General features: G+C 44.7%; 1 protein-coding gene and 1 long non-coding RNA gene across 3 annotated transcripts in view; one reads left to right on the top strand and one right to left on the bottom strand.

Moving 5' to 3' along the window:
* LOC115482272 (UPF0577 protein KIAA1324-like) overlaps nt 1-15,395 on the top strand; it is an 88,354-nt gene that overhangs the window by 50,866 nt on the left and 22,093 nt on the right. For both annotated transcript variants that reach the window (XM_030221937.1, XM_030221936.1), the window contains exons 11-15: nt 494-599; nt 1,449-1,586; nt 6,734-6,997; nt 12,212-12,385; nt 15,068-15,248. In XM_030221937.1, coding sequence (XP_030077797.1) covers nt 494-599; nt 1,449-1,586; nt 6,734-6,997; nt 12,212-12,385; nt 15,068-15,248 — 863 coding nt within the window. The remainder of the gene's footprint in view (nt 1-493; nt 600-1,448; nt 1,587-6,733; nt 6,998-12,211; nt 12,386-15,067; nt 15,249-15,395) is intronic.
* Nucleotides 3,713-7,950, bottom strand: LOC115482275. The gene is made up of 4 exons (XR_003944052.1): nt 7,939-7,950; nt 5,930-5,935; nt 4,795-4,802; nt 3,713-3,805 (listed from the first exon to the last, which is right to left on the bottom strand). It is a non-coding gene; the product is annotated as an uncharacterized LOC115482275 (long non-coding RNA).

Below are 15,395 nucleotides of genomic sequence, written 5' to 3'. Positions count from 1 at the left end.
CATTATCATCTCTTTGTTACAAATGCAATTTGTGTACAAGGGCTAGTCAAGGTATCCCAAATCCTGGAGGTTTTCTATGCAGCAGCCATCACCTATAGACAGGCTGTTTAGGTATCACAAGATTGCCCATAGGTCTTCTGACATTGGTAGAAAAATCTTCACTATTTGCAGCTTATCTCGTCATCCGATGATATTGCTTGCAGTTATATCTTCCATAATTGGAATTGCATGCTCTTCAGAGATGGAGGAAGCATGCTCATTGTGGTCCTATCAGATAACTGATAACCTGCAAGTCCAGCACCACAATCAATAGTCACACAAGCAATCTATTCAGTAGAAATGGTGAAAATGAGATGGAAGGAAATGGAGAGAAAGAGTTCAAAACAATCAAGATTCACAATTGTCACAGTGCACATCTGCCACCAGCATTCAGAAATGTCCCATTGTTCTGTATATGAAGGAAGAACTCCTGATATTGTCTTCACTTCCACAGCCCTCCATCATCTCTTACCCAAGACTTGGAGAATAAAGAGATTGCAAGGATTACATTCGTGTTTGAGACCGTCTGCACTGTGAGCTGTGAACTGTACTTCATGACGGTATGTGGCAAGCTTATTATATTGTTTACCAAAACCCAGAGCAAGATCATAAGTAGGGTTCTGTTTTTAGGTTTTAACTGATAAACACTGATAATATGGCCTGTTGCATAAACATGATAAAGGTTTATCGAATAAAATCCTGTAAAACATCACTTCTCCTAGTATACTCTCACCCCTTCCCTTGCCTGCCTTGGTTCCTCCACTCTTGGAATATAATTAGCAGAATACTTTGGAGTGAAAGTATGTCAAGAAAAGATGAGGGAGTGAGAGAGATCAAGAAGGAAAGATGGAGGCTGGAGACAGCTATAAACCCATCTGGTTTGGTTTGACTGGTAGTTTGACTAAAGATAACCAAGAAACATTACTTGGTTATCTTGACCACTAAGTGGCTCACTGAAAACTGGGAAATTTTCAGTGAGCCTATTATACTCACAGGCCTGCAAGTGGATTTTCAAAGTGATACTCTCCATGGAGTTTCCATTTTAAAAACTATGACAGGCCAATCCTAGCAGAAAGGAGGTGCAGAGGTTTCAAAATGGAAACTCCATGATTAATTTTTCTAGTCTTGCCTGTTCCCTCTAGAGAAAACTATGGCGTGTCAATGGTGTGCACATGTTTACCCACAGAGGGCCAGGGCATTTTCAAAAGGGCCCTTCTCTGCAGAAGAATCCTAAGTTCATTTTTACTTTAAAACTAACTTCTTTAGTTGGGCCATAAGAATTGCTTCTTTACACCCAGCAATTCATCTGATGGCTGAAACAAAAATGATCTGTTATAAATTATTTTATTCATTTCTATTTTGTTGGAATGACATGACTATGCTTTCATGTTCTTTATCATTTATTGTAGGGTATAAATTCCATGCCAAACTCTGTGGTGGAAAAGTGGATTGGCTCCAAGGGGAAGCAGTCTTACTCGTATGGCATTGAGAAGAATGCCACAATGACCTTCACATGGGCATTCCAGAGGGCAGCCTTTCGGGAAATGGTAAGTCCACAGTTATGAGTGAAAATATCTAGGAATTCTCAAAGAGAAAAAAACACAATGCATCACAAATGGGGCTACTCCCTGCAGTGAGGAATAGCTATGGTTAGCATTTGATGGATCTGCAATGAAATGTTTGTTTATTATTGAATTCTACCACCTTTTATAGTCAAACAACAAAGCAGTTCATAATTAATCATCAGAATAAGGAGAAAACGGAGAACTCCCCAAATGTAAGGTAGAACAGTAAGGACATGGAGAAAGACAAGATAAAGTATACATATGAGGTATCACATCATACATTATATAATGAGTTTATCTTGTTGGGTAGACTGGATGGACTATCTGCTGTCATCTACTATGTTACGAAGAGCAGGGCAGTTTTTTACTATTAGGCAGACTAGGCAGCTGCCTAAGGCAGAACCTCCTGGGGGTATGACAAAGAGCAGCAGCAATCAACAGAAAACAATAGATCCTTCCAGCCATACAAACTCAACCACTAGCATGCATTTTTACCCATTTATGTGAGCAAATTACTTTTGGAAACTGCCCTCATTATGAACAGGAATATTTGAAATTGTGATGTCCAATTATCCCTTTAACAGAATCATTCTGGGAAGGGTGGTGTTGAGGCGATCATAATTTTGAGATTAATCAGCAAAATCTCAAGGAGGAGGGGTGGGGTTATAGACCTGAAAATATATTGAGGAGACACAAAACTAAAGGTGCCCCTGGCCTCTTTAAGGGTGCTCATGTCTTAATTATCCAGACAGATACTGTAACTCCACAGCACTCCAGCATCCACAAGATGACTCAGTTTTCCTGAATTTCAACTGTTTGCTGCAATGTAAGTAGAAATGATGGTTACAGCACATGAAAGTTGAAACCAGGAGTTTTGCTGCCCCTGGGGCAAGAGTCTTGCACTAGATATGTACAGTTGCCGATGAACTGATGGCTATGATAGAGAGATGGGTGTGGAGAGTCTGTAGAATGAGATGATTTATTGTAAAGGATGGTGCTTGAAAGTTGGGCTTGAGGAGAAAGGGAAATGTGGATGAGAATTGTCACAGTTCAAGAAGTGAACCCTTGGGCCACAGTCGGGAACCGACTATGGTAGGCGAGTCACTAGGCTAGGCACAGCACTAGGCAAGGCTTGGCAGAAGACACGGCAGGAAGGATTTGACTGGAGACAAAGCGGGCAGGACATGACCGAAGACAAGGCATACAGCTGGATGATGAAGACAAGGCAAGCAGGACAAGACAGATAATGCAGACAGGGCTGACAAGGTAGACTAGAACTAGAACCAGACAAGGCAAAGCAAGGCAGGAACTAGGAACTGACAAGATGAGACTGGACAAGGCAGGACAAGGACTGGAACTCAGAGACGGCAGAACTGGAACTCGGAGAAAAAACAGGACTGGAACTCAGAGACAAGGCTGGATTGGATCTTGTCTCTGAACTCAGAGACAAAGCAGGATTGGAGCTTGGAGACAAGGCAAGGCAGAACTCGACAGGAATACACAAGAGGAGACCAGAAAGGCCTTACTGCGAAGGTGAAGAAGGCGAGCCTGGGCCTTTCTTAAATACACCCAGGCCTGTGACATCAACTCCCGGTGCCCCCAGACCGCAGTGTGGCAGGCAGGACTGTGAGGACTGTGGGGCCACCAGAGACCACCATACCAGAGGCTGAGTGAGGCTGGGAGGGCTTCAAGCGGGCTGAAGACATTCAGAACCCCGACCACCAAAGAACAAGGTGAGTCAGGGTGTGGGAGCACAGCAGATCTGTGACACACACTAAACCCCGGATTCTATATAGTGAGTGGTACATGCAAATACAGTTGTATTTTGGATTTGTGCATGCAACTTAATTAGCTTAACAAGCCAATCAGCACAGATAATTGAATTTAACAAGCAATCATTGACACTAATTGGCATTAATTAGAATTTACACGCACAAATGTCTAAGCTTATTCTACAAAGTGATGTGCATAAAATCTGAAAAGGGGGCATGGCCATGGGAGGGGCATGGGTAGGTCATAGGCATTCCTAGAATTTATGCACACTTTTATAGAATATGCCCGTTCCACGTGTAATTTAGGCATCTGTATTTACACAAGTTTTTCATTGGTGTAAATGGCCGCAACTAAATATAGTCGCGGAAAATGGGTGTTGGGTATAGTCTGTAAACTACCCCTAGATTTAGGCATATTCTATAAACTGTCTCTAAGGGGCTGCAGAACAAAAGATTTGCCTATGGTGCCAAATGACCTTGCTCCAGCCCTGACTAAGAGGAACAGAGAATTATGTTTACATAATAAAATAGTGTGGCAAAACAGGAAATTCTCCTGCTTGTAAATTGTATAGCTATTTTCTATGATGTGCATTTCCCTTGTTTGGCCAGCAGGTGGTGTCTATCCTTTGTTTGTAAAGTTGTTACAGAAGTGATAGTTTCTTCTTCCCACCTAAGCTGAGAAATAATCTGCACTGCTGTTGGTCAGAAGCCCCTCAGTGTTTATGATCTGGACTCTGATTGAATCTGCTGGGAATCTTTAGTCTCAGAGTAAGAATGTGGGAAGGTACAGACCTCTATACTGAGACTCTGTTCAAAGACTGTGAGCAGTTAATTTTTCTGAACTCCCCAGATACTACTCAGGTAGTTAATAAGTGTTTAGTTAGTTTAATATTGATTTCTGTTTAATTTACCTGTTATTGTCTGCTTATTACACCCTATTCATCCGTTCACTGTTCTAACTTGTTATGATAATAAATCAATTCATTTATTAGCTCTGTTTGTCCTGGACTGACTAAGAATCCTGTTGGTTTGTGTTTTGAGTCTGTGGGTGCTTTCTAGGAACTGTGGGACCCCTGGGGGGACCCCTGGAAGTGTGGCCCCAGTGTCCTTAGAAACCACTGGGGAATTAAGTTGTGGCAAGCGTAACCCAGCAGGTTGGAGGAAAGGCATGCCAGAGTAGAGCACTTGCACAGGTGGTAGTGGGCCTGAACAGTGCTGGGACAGACTCTAGGTGGCCGCAAGGGAACCCCCAGAGGGTTGCTAGGCATTCTGTGACACGTGGAGGGGCATAATCGAATGGGGCGCCCAAGTTTTCACGAGGGCGTCCTCACAGGATGGCCCCGCGAAGGGGTGGGGAAACCCGTATTATCAAAACAAGATGGGCGTCCATCTTTTGTTTCGATAATACGGTCGTGGACGCCCAAATCTCAACATTTAGGTCGACCTTAGAGATGGTCATCCCCGGTTTTCGGCCATAATGGAAACCAAGGACACCCATCTCAAAAACGACCAAATCCAAGCCCTTTGGTCATTGGAGGAGCCAGCATTCGTAGTGCACTGGTCCCCCTGACATGCCAGGACACCAACCGGGCACCCTAGGGGGCACTGCAGTGGACTTCACAAATTGCTCCCAGGTGCATAGCTCCCTTATCTTGGGTGCTGAGCCCCCCCAACCCCCCCAAACCCCACTCCCACCACTACCATAGCCCTAAGGGGTGAAGGGGGCATCTACATGTGGGTACAGTGGGTTTTGGGTGGGTTTTGGAGGGCTCGCATTTACCACCACAAGTGTAACAGGTAGTGGGGGGGGGGGGGGGGGGATGAGCCTGGGTCTGCCTGTCTGAAGAGCACTGCACCCACTAAAACTGCTCCAGGGACCTGCATACTGCTGTCATGGAGCTGGGTATGAGATTTGAGGCTGGCAAAAAAAAAATGTTTAAAGTTGGGTTTTTTTTAGGGTGGGAGGGGGTTGGTGAGCCTCTGGTGGTCATCTGGTCAGTTCGGGCACCTTTTCACGACTTGGTCGCAAGAAAGAAATGGACCAAGTCGGCCAAGTGCTCGTCAGGAACACTCTTTTTTCCATTATCGGCTGAGGAAGCCCATCTTTTAATCTCGCCCCAGCCCCGCCTTCGCTACGGTGCCGATATGCCCCCCGTGAACTTTGGTCATCCCCACGACGGGAAGCAGTTGAGGGCGCTCAAAATTGGCTTTCGATTATGCCGATTTGGGCCACCCTGAGAGAAGGACGCCCATCTCCCAATTTGTGTCAGAAGGTGGGCGCCCTTCTCTTTTGAAAATAAGCCTGATAGTAACATAGTATATGTTTGGACAATGATTCTCAATGTAACAGCAGGTTTGGACAGTTTATCCTTTTGAGTCTCTGAGGATTATAACCTAACTTCAGTCCTCACCAGGAGATATTTTTATTGTTATGGATTGTCGTTTGGTTATTTTTTATTTTATTTTTTTAAAGGTGACTCTAACATTTCCAAAATATTTTACCTGCTCTTTAGGTAGGTTATTTATATTTCTCCTTTTGTATTTGAGGACTACTTAGGACTCTTACAATGTGACAAGTGAACTGCTTGTCCTTATAGAAAATGAAATTACTGTTAGTAAGTTTTCTCTGAGCACAGCAGTTCATCCACCACATACCCACCGTCTTCTGCTTTTGAAGATAAGTTAATTAGCTTAACAGCAGCATTAAGGTGAGTTGGAGGTGTGCAACTGTACAGGAACTATTGTACATGCTCAAAAGAACTGAAGAAGTTTTGGGAAGATTCTAGAAAAATGTGCTCAATTTGATACCATCAGGACGACATTACCCAATTGTGTCACTGGTGAACTGCTGTCCTCGGAGAACAGCTGTTTTGGTTAAAATAGCTTTTTCCGGTGATGCAACAAATCAATGGTGATCTCCTTGAGAAGGAATCACTAACCTCCTGGAACTAGGTCTCAAAGCCAAACTAACAGAAACATGGAAGAAGGTGGCATTTTCACCTGTAGGACCAACTTTGTAGAATTCTCTGACAAATGGTCATAAGGGCATGGACTAGTTTCATATATAGACTTGTGAGGCCTGGCTTTTTGGATAGGTCTTTCACTGATTCCTTGGATTAGGACCCTAGGTTTTAACCTAATCCAGATTTCAAAGTTATAAGGTTATTGATGTTTCCCTGTGATGTGATGTTGCTAGTGACTGGTATGTCTGTCAATTGTGATTTTACATATTTTATTGTACATTATTGTATATAATGCAAATGCCTGGAGCCTATATCATAGGGTGAGGAAAAATCTAAGTATTAAGTAAACTGTTCTTGTTGTCACATACCTGACATGAAAATATTTTTCTTTTAGGGGAGAAAATACAATAATGATGTTGCAAAAATCTATTCTATCAATGTGACAAATGTCATGGATGGTGTGGCCTCTTACTGCCGACCTTGTGCCCTTGAATCTTCCGACTCGGGCTCTTCATGTACTTCCTGCCTGCCTGGATACTACATAGAAAAGTCTACCAGCACTTGCTACCCATGCCCTCCTGAAACCTACCTGAGAGCCCATCAACCATATGGCAAGCAGGCTTGCATCTCTTGTGGTCCAGGCACTAGAAGCAATGAGGTACTTTCTACACTGTTTCAAAGCAACATGGGTATGGAAACATCAATTTTCAGTTAAACTAAAAACTGTATAGGGGACTATTAGCATTATCAGAGCAATGAGGGAAGCTCATCCAGCAGTGAAGTCTTTCTTCTTGTCTCAGCTGAGATGACCAGGGGGTTATTTTTTACCTTTGGAAGAGGGAGATTGGCTACCCGTTGTTTCTTTTATTGGGAGGGAGGACACAGAATTGTTTTTTTGAAACTTTATTTTTATTGATATCCCCACCATTCAGTACAATGCCAACTAGATCAAATGTATCATATTCCACCAAACCATGCTACTTGGGTAAATGCTGCTGATCAGAGCCATCCATGGATTTTCAGTGGCATTATCCAGATAGTGTCACTTTAAATCACTACAGGCCACCCAGGCACTATTCATATAGGGGTCCTTTTACTAAGGTGTGCTGAAAAATAGCCTGCGGTAGTGTAAGCACGTGTTTTGGGCGTGCGCAGATCCATTTTTCAGCGCGCCTGCAAAAAAATGCCTTTTTAAAATTTTTGCTGAAAATGGATGTACGGCAAAATCAAAATTTGCAACCGTCCATTTTAGGTTTGAGACCTTACCACCAGCCATTGACCTAGTGGTAAAGTCTCACATGGTAACCGGGCGGTAATGACCTACGCTCGTCAAATGCCACTTGGCGCATGTAGTGGACGTGCGCCAGAAAATAAAAATTATTTTTCGGTCGTACGTATTGGACGTGCACCAAAAATGAAATTGCTGCAAGAGCTACGTGGTAGCCGGGCAGTAACTCCATTTTGGCGTACATTGGGAGCACGTAGACACTTACAGGGCATAGTAAAAGGGCCTCTTAGTGCCTGGCTGAGCTGGAAGTGAAGCCTGGGTGAAGCTGGAGTTTATTTGAAGGCCAGCAATACTCAGCACTGGTCACAGACGTAGTTTACTTGCTTTATGATGATGGGGGAGGGGCAGGTGTAAATCCCGAGGCTGATATTGCCATTTCCTTTCTGAAACCTAAAGAAATAACTGACTAAAATGAGTCGGTTCTCTTAACTGCTCAGGGGAGGGGGGTTTTAAGATATTGACCAGTGGCATACCAAGGGGGGGGGGGCGGTGGGGACGGTCCGCCCCGGGTGTCAACGGGTGGGGGGGGGGGTGCTCTGCTGGCGAATCCAACTCCATCCATCCGGCAGCTGCGTGGTGCGGCGCCTCGCTTCTGCACTGCTGTAAAAGAAGAAAATCGCCTCGTCGGCCCTTCCCTTACTCTCTCTGTCCCGCCCACGAGGAAATAGGATGTTACATCAGAGGGCGGGACAAAGAGAGTAAGGGAAGGGCCGACGAGGCGATTTTCTTTTTTTAGAGCAGCGCAGAGTCCACGGAGCTGGTAAGACAGGTGGGGACTGGGACTGGGGGGTGCCATGTCACCTGGGTCGGGGGGGGGGGTGCCATGTTGCCCTGCAGCCGGGGGGGGGGGGGGGGGGTGCACGCAGCAGTGATCCGCCCTGGGTGGAAGTGAACCACAGAACGCCACTGACCTAGTATCATATTTGAAGCCTGTAAACTCTTACTCAATAGATAAGGTTGTAGAGCCAGTGGCGTAGGAAGGGGGGGTGGTGGGGCGGTCCGCCCCGAGTGCACGCCGCTGAGGGGGTGTCGGCTTCGCTGGTTCCCTGCTCTCTCTGCCCCGGAACAGGTTACTTCCTGTTCCGGGGCAAAGAGAGCAGGGAACCAGCAGAGCCGACGGAGCTCCCAGCGACATGCACTCGGGGTGGTTCGGCCCTCCCGCCCATCCTTTGCCGCTTTCCCTCGTCACCTTCCCTCATAAGTAAGCGTGCCGGGGGGGGGGGGCCCTCTCCGGAGGGGGGAGGGTGCGCAGCGGTGACCCGCCCCGGGTGTCAGCTGCCCTCGCTACGGCACTGTGTAGAGCATAGTGGTTCCTAAACTGTGAATTGTGACCTCAAATGGGTTCACCAAATGTTCATTTGGGATTGTGACCACAGCTATAAAAGGAAAAAAACCCTAGAGATTGGCATCATCAGCCTCACAACTGATGAGATGCTATAACTTGGCCTGTATGGGGGACTTGAGCATCATCATCAATCGACTCTACAAGTTGGACTAAAGCAGAGGCATAGGAGAAAAAGTAAGACAAAGGCCATGTGGTAAATAGGTGTTAACAGCTGCAGAAAAGTTTGGGAAGTGCCGATACAGCATATTCTAGGCCTATAAACCCTTTCTGAAGGATATCCCTTCCTCTGCTGCCTCTGTGGCATTTGATGCATGTGTCTGAGCACCCACAGATGTAAAATTATGGTGGCATAGAATCCACCTAACAGTTCAATATCAGCCAAGAAGTCAAAGAGTTAAACGTTTACTTGTCCTTATGTGGAAAAAAACTTGGTACAGAGAGTGAATGTATTACTATGATGTACCTGTGTTTTATGTACTGGTAGCAGACTTGGATAGACCAACAAAACAGCTCTGATGAGCCCTCTTTATGCACATGGACTTGGCTTTCAGTGCTTATAACTCACATTCTTGTTTCTTGTGGTATATTGGCAATGCACAGATTACTAGTAAGTATGCAATATATCCCAGCTAAGTCTTTGAAATTTATCCCTAATTACTATAACATTGATAGAGACTGATACACATCACGTGGAGGGGCATAATGGAACAGGGTGCCCAAGTTTTCCTGGGGCCATCCTCGTCGTCCTCGTGAATTTTGCTGATATTATAGAAAGAGAAACGACAAGTTTTAGCAGTCTGTTGAATATGTGCAGAGAAGGAGAGGGAGGAGTCGAAGATGACCCCAAGGTTACGAGCTGATGAGACAGGAAGGATGAGAGTGTTATCCACAGAAATAGAGAATGGGGGATGAGGAGAGGTTGGTTTAGGGGAAAGATGAGAAGCTCAGTCTTGGTCATGTTTAATTTCAGATGGCACTGAGACATCCAGGCAGCAATGTCAGACAGGCAGGCTGATACTTTGGCCTGGATTTCGGCTGAGATTTCTGGTGTGGAGAGGTAGATCTGGGAGTAATCAGCGTAAAGATGATACACCTCCAACACGCCCCCGGGAACTTTGGTTGTCCCCACGATGGGAAGCAGTTGGGGACGCCCAAAATTGGCTTTCGATTATGCCGATTTGGGCGATCCTGAGCAGGGCCGTGCCTAGGGTCTCTGGTGCCCCCCTGCAGACTATCAGTTGGCGCCCCCCCCCCCCCCCCCGTGTGGCACAAGATGCAAAGGAAATAGGAGCTGAAAGATGGAGTGCATCTTTGTGGAATTGCTGAACAAATAGAGGGTTTACAACCACTTAGCTTTTCGTGCTTTCATGTTCACGAAATTACTAATTAAATCTTTGATATCTAACTGGGCACATATATCATTCTCAATAGCAATCATGGCAAGGCTTACAAGCCTTTCTTGCGAGATACTTGATCGCAAATAATCCTATATAATAATTCTCACCTCCAACAGGATGTGCCTGGGACTGTGCCTCCCTCGGAGGTGGTCTGCTAGGCAGGCACACACTGACGTCAGTGACAGCTGATACCAAAGCAAGGGGAGGAGTAGGGAAACACGCTCCTACTCCTCCCCCTGTGTTACAGCCCACTGCACCCCCCTTCCGCGACCCAGTCGACCCCCCTTCTCCGCGAAAACCATCCCCCGCCACCATCCAGTACCTGTGCTGACGGGGGACCCCAACCCCCGTCAGCCGAAGTCCTGTGCTGGCCTTTGCACCGTTGCTTCTTCAGTGATCTTCGGTTCAAGTTCCTCTGTGTGCGTCTGATGTCAGATGCATGCAGAGCAACTTGGACACAAAATCATTGAAGAAGCAACGCCTCGAAGGCCAGCACAGGTACTGGACGGCGACGGGGGATGGTTTTCACCAAGAAGGGGGGTCGACTGGGTCACGGAAAGGGGGGGTGAAAACTGAGGGACGGCAGAGTCTGGGACAGCGAGGGAGGGAGTGTGGGGGATGGCCTTGCTAGTGCCCATTTCCTTCCCTTTTGAAACAGGCATTTTTTACTCGTTTTTTATGATTTTTAACCGAGAAAATGATTGCTCACCACTTGCCACACTGACAGGAATTGCCAGCAATATTCTTAGAAACAAATTGCTATACATTGCAAAATAAGATAGCAGATGTAAATTCTCAAAGTGGACATATTCCAAACACTAAAATGAAAATAAAATGATTTTTCTCTACCTTTGTTGTCTGGTGACTTTCTTTTTCTGATCATTGATAAGTCTCTGACTCTAAAATTTAGCAATTTCATTAAAGCAAAATATATTTTCACATATCACAGACTCTTCCTATCCAAGGAGAATGTTTTATATAAAAACAAACACAAAAAAAAACAATCAGATTTTCACTTACCAGCTCTTCTATACTTTCAGCTAAACTTCCTCTGAAACTACTGTTGGAACCATCAGCCATGGCTTTTAGCTGTAGATATCCGGTTACCTGATAATTATGCAAACATCATTGCAGTCATGCCCTCCTCTTGGTGTACAAGCTCAGAGGAAAACAAAAACAAAAACTTTGAACCACTTACAGATTTTAACAATTACACTATTTAGTTTTTATTTCTCCCCAGTCTCACTTGCACACCTCCCTCCAAACCTGGCTGTTCTCTTTAATTTGAATGTTGTTCAAGCTCACCCTGAATGAGGAGTTGTCCCACACCAAAGACATAAATAGCACTGGTTGTATTCTTTCAAACAACTTCAGCAGAGCCTTCCTGCCTCAGTGAGCACTGCAGTCGAAAAGGGGAGGGCAGGGGAGAGAGGAGAATCACAGCTTCAGGTAAAACACGGTAGGCACCCTCCAGAGGTCAGTACCCCCCTGTGGTGCTTACCCCGCTTACCGTGTTGGCACGGCCCTGATCCTGAGAGAAGGACGCCCATCTCCCGATTTGTGTCGAAAGATGGGCACCCTTCTCTTTCAAAAATAAGCCTGAAAGTGTCCCATTGGCCTTCCCTAGGTTCTTCAAAAAGTATTTTTTGACTTTAACAGCATCAACCAGCAAGTATTTCTCACCACGCTGTGATTTCCAGATACAGAGACATTGTCGTTTCCATCCTCTACACTTAAAATATAACTGCCACTAGCACCTAGGTTTGGGGAAAGTGTTAGGAAATTATCATTCATTAAGTACATGTCAGAATAGCATAGACATGTTGAACCTTTTTTTCTCAGGGTAATTCAATCTGCTACAATGATTGTCGGTTCTCGTACAGCAAGGATGGAAGGGATTTACGGTATGACTTCTCCACTCTAGCAAACAGCACCACATTTACCAGCAAGCCAAGCTTCACATCCAAAGGGCTGAAATACTTCCATCAGTTCAGCATTGCTTTTTGTGGAAATCAGGTGAGTTTTGGGTCCTACTTTTGGGCATGAAGGAATTCAAATTCAAACCTAGCCTTCTGCACTCCAGTTCAGCTTGTATAGCATACTGCAATTCAAGGCAGTAGAGAAACCATGTTCTGTTGCAATATCAACAGTGCCTCGACAGGAGCCCTTTTTCTTATTCTGTTGTGAGAGTGGGAGATTATTCCTAGTGGCCTGTCTTTCTCTGGCTGGGTAAGGTAAAGGGCACCTGGTGGGGCTTGATCTATAAAAATGGTCTAAAACTAAACCCAACAAAGACAATAATTTTGTGAGGGGAGATTGAAACGTTGAGTCTCCTATGGTTAATCTGATATTCGCATGAGTCAGTGTTCCAATTATGTTTGGAACCCCGGATCTGGAGAACAGTTCTGGACTCCAGACTAAATATGGAGTCACAAGTTATAAAGAAAATTTAGTTCGATTTGAAATTAGTCCACCACATTAAATCATATTTCAGTTCTGGACATATACATTTGGTAGTCCAAGCCACCAGATTGATTAATATCAAATTGTGAGGTCTTCCAGAAAGACAAATACAGAGATTGCAAGTTCTTTGGAACGTGGCAACCAAGCCGATTTTGGGAGGGAATAGACAAGACTATACAATACTTGATCAAAGTGCATTGGTTTCTGATTAGAGCATGAATCCTGCTTAAGCTTCTGACTCTTACATTCAAGAATTTTGTTTAGTTTAGCCCCTGAATATTTGAGTCAATATATTACAGAATATGTGCCAAGATGACAACTACATTCTGTAGAGGAGATTCGTTTATAGATTCCTAATGTCTTGAAAATTGGATTGTGGGAAACTTATCATAAAATTACTAGGGGAAGGGGTCTGCAATTTATTAAAGTTGTTTACAGATCTCATCTATTAACAGCACTCTTAACTCATAAAGGATCTTTTATTAAAATGCATTAGATTTTGCAGTTAACCATGGTTTAACACAGGAAATTACCGGGAGGGAGCTGCAAATCTAATGTAGCAACTATTGTTGGCATTTCGTGCATTTTGTTTCACAGATTCCACATTAAAATGCATAATTGAAGAGCATAAATTTAGACTCCTAAATCTAGGTAAATGAATGGCAGGCCTAAACTGATAATCATAACTTTTCAGCTCCTAAATAAAAGATGAATTATTAGCTGAATGTTTAGGCTCCTAGGCAGTGGTGTTCCTGGGTTGGCTGCCACCAGGGGCGGATCGCTACTGCGCCGCCCTGGTGCATCACCCCCCCCCCCCCCCCCCAAGAACATTGCTCTTACCTCCTGGGGTTGCAGGGAGCAGTCGTGCAACTGTCAGCTCCACCAGTTCCCTGCCCTGGAACAGGAAGTAATGTCAGAGGGAGCAGAGAACCAGCGGAGCCAACAGCCACACAGCTGCTCCCTGCACCCCCTTGCAGCGTGCACCCGGGACGGATTGCCCCCACCACCCCGCCCTTGGTACACCACTGCTTCTAGGTTTGGCTGAGCACAAATTTAAGAGCATAATTTAGAAGCATAATTCAAGAGTATAAATTCTAAATCTAGGCAAATGAACGGCAGGCCTAAACTGGTATTCAGAATTTTTCAGCTGCTGAATAAAGATGAATTATTAGCTGAACGTTTAGACTCCTAAGTTTGGCTGAAAATCGGGCATAAATTTAAGATCATAATTTAGGAACATAATTTAGGAGCTCAGGGGTATATTATATAAAAAGCACCCAAAAGATCGGCACCAAAAAACTCCGCTTAAGTGGTAGTCTATAAGCCACATCTAAAGTTCAGTGTGGTTTATAGAATACATGCTGAAGTGGAAAGTCATGCATGAATTTAGGTGTGGCAATCTGCACCAACAAAATCGTGGTGCAAATATCCGTGCCTAAATTTACACACAGAGCACCATTATTCTGTTGTTACATGTATAACTTGAAGACATGCACTCCCATGGTCCACCCATTTTCACACCCCCTGTTTTGGACCGCACATAAATTATGCATGTTGGTCCCAATTAAATCTAATTAGTGCCAATAATTGCTTGCTAGAAAGCCAATTATTGGCACTAGGGGCCCTTTTACTAAAGCACGGCAAGTCCATTGCGGGCTTGCTGTATGCCAATCTGGAACTACTGCTGGGTTACCACAAGAGCCTGGAGGTAGTGCCCACCCCCATTGTGCGCCATTTCTGATGCTACAGTAATTTTCCAATTTTTGTAGCACGGGAACATAAATGGCGGTAATTGGGTAGTGCCATATGCTGACCAGTTACTGCTGGGTTAGACTGGGAACCCTTACCGTCAATGAGTGGTGGTAAGGGCTCCCCACTGAAATGGCCATGCTGTAAGTGGTTCACTTACCACACAGCTATTTCTTTTTGCCAAAAATGAACAGCCTTATACCTGTTGCAGTAAAAGGGAGCCTCAGCACGCTTCAAAACCATGCACTGACGATAGCACAGGCCCCCTTTTACTGCAACTTAGTAACAGGGCCCCAGAATTAGGGGGTCAGTTTGTTTTTTGGTATTGATTTTTTCTTTCTTTTGAATATTGAAATCTGAGTACCTAATTGTCACACTGTGACTTGTAGCAGTGTCGGAACACTTCCAAGATCAAACGTCTTACAGAACTCTTACAGTCCAAGTCTATAGTTATGTGGAACCCACTGGTACTCTGTTTTATGGCAGGGGAAGAAATTAGCAATCTGTGTGGACAATGTTACAGACTTACGAAGTCCGAATGAAGCATCTGTGTTTTCAAAATCTGTTACGTCCTATGGGTGCCAGTCCATCCTCCTGCTTTCTGATATGATGGGCTATAAATCAGCAGTGTTATCCCAGCCTATAAGCCTGGCTGATCACCTCATAGGTGAGTACAGTGGTCAGGAATCGTGAGTAGTAATAAAAATGTCACACTTATCTATAGAAAGAATACAAAGCTTCTGGCTTCAAAAATATTATTTGGCTCTGATTTGAATACTACCATGTTTCTCATAAGAAGAATATTTGTCTTCAG

The sequence above is a fragment of the Microcaecilia unicolor genome, chromosome 12, assembly GCF_901765095.1.
Source record: "Microcaecilia unicolor chromosome 12, aMicUni1.1, whole genome shotgun sequence".
Taxonomy (NCBI): domain Eukaryota; kingdom Metazoa; phylum Chordata; class Amphibia; order Gymnophiona; family Siphonopidae; genus Microcaecilia; species Microcaecilia unicolor.
Note: the sequence above shows the minus strand (reverse complement) of the source record. Positions and strands in the feature narration are given on the sequence as shown.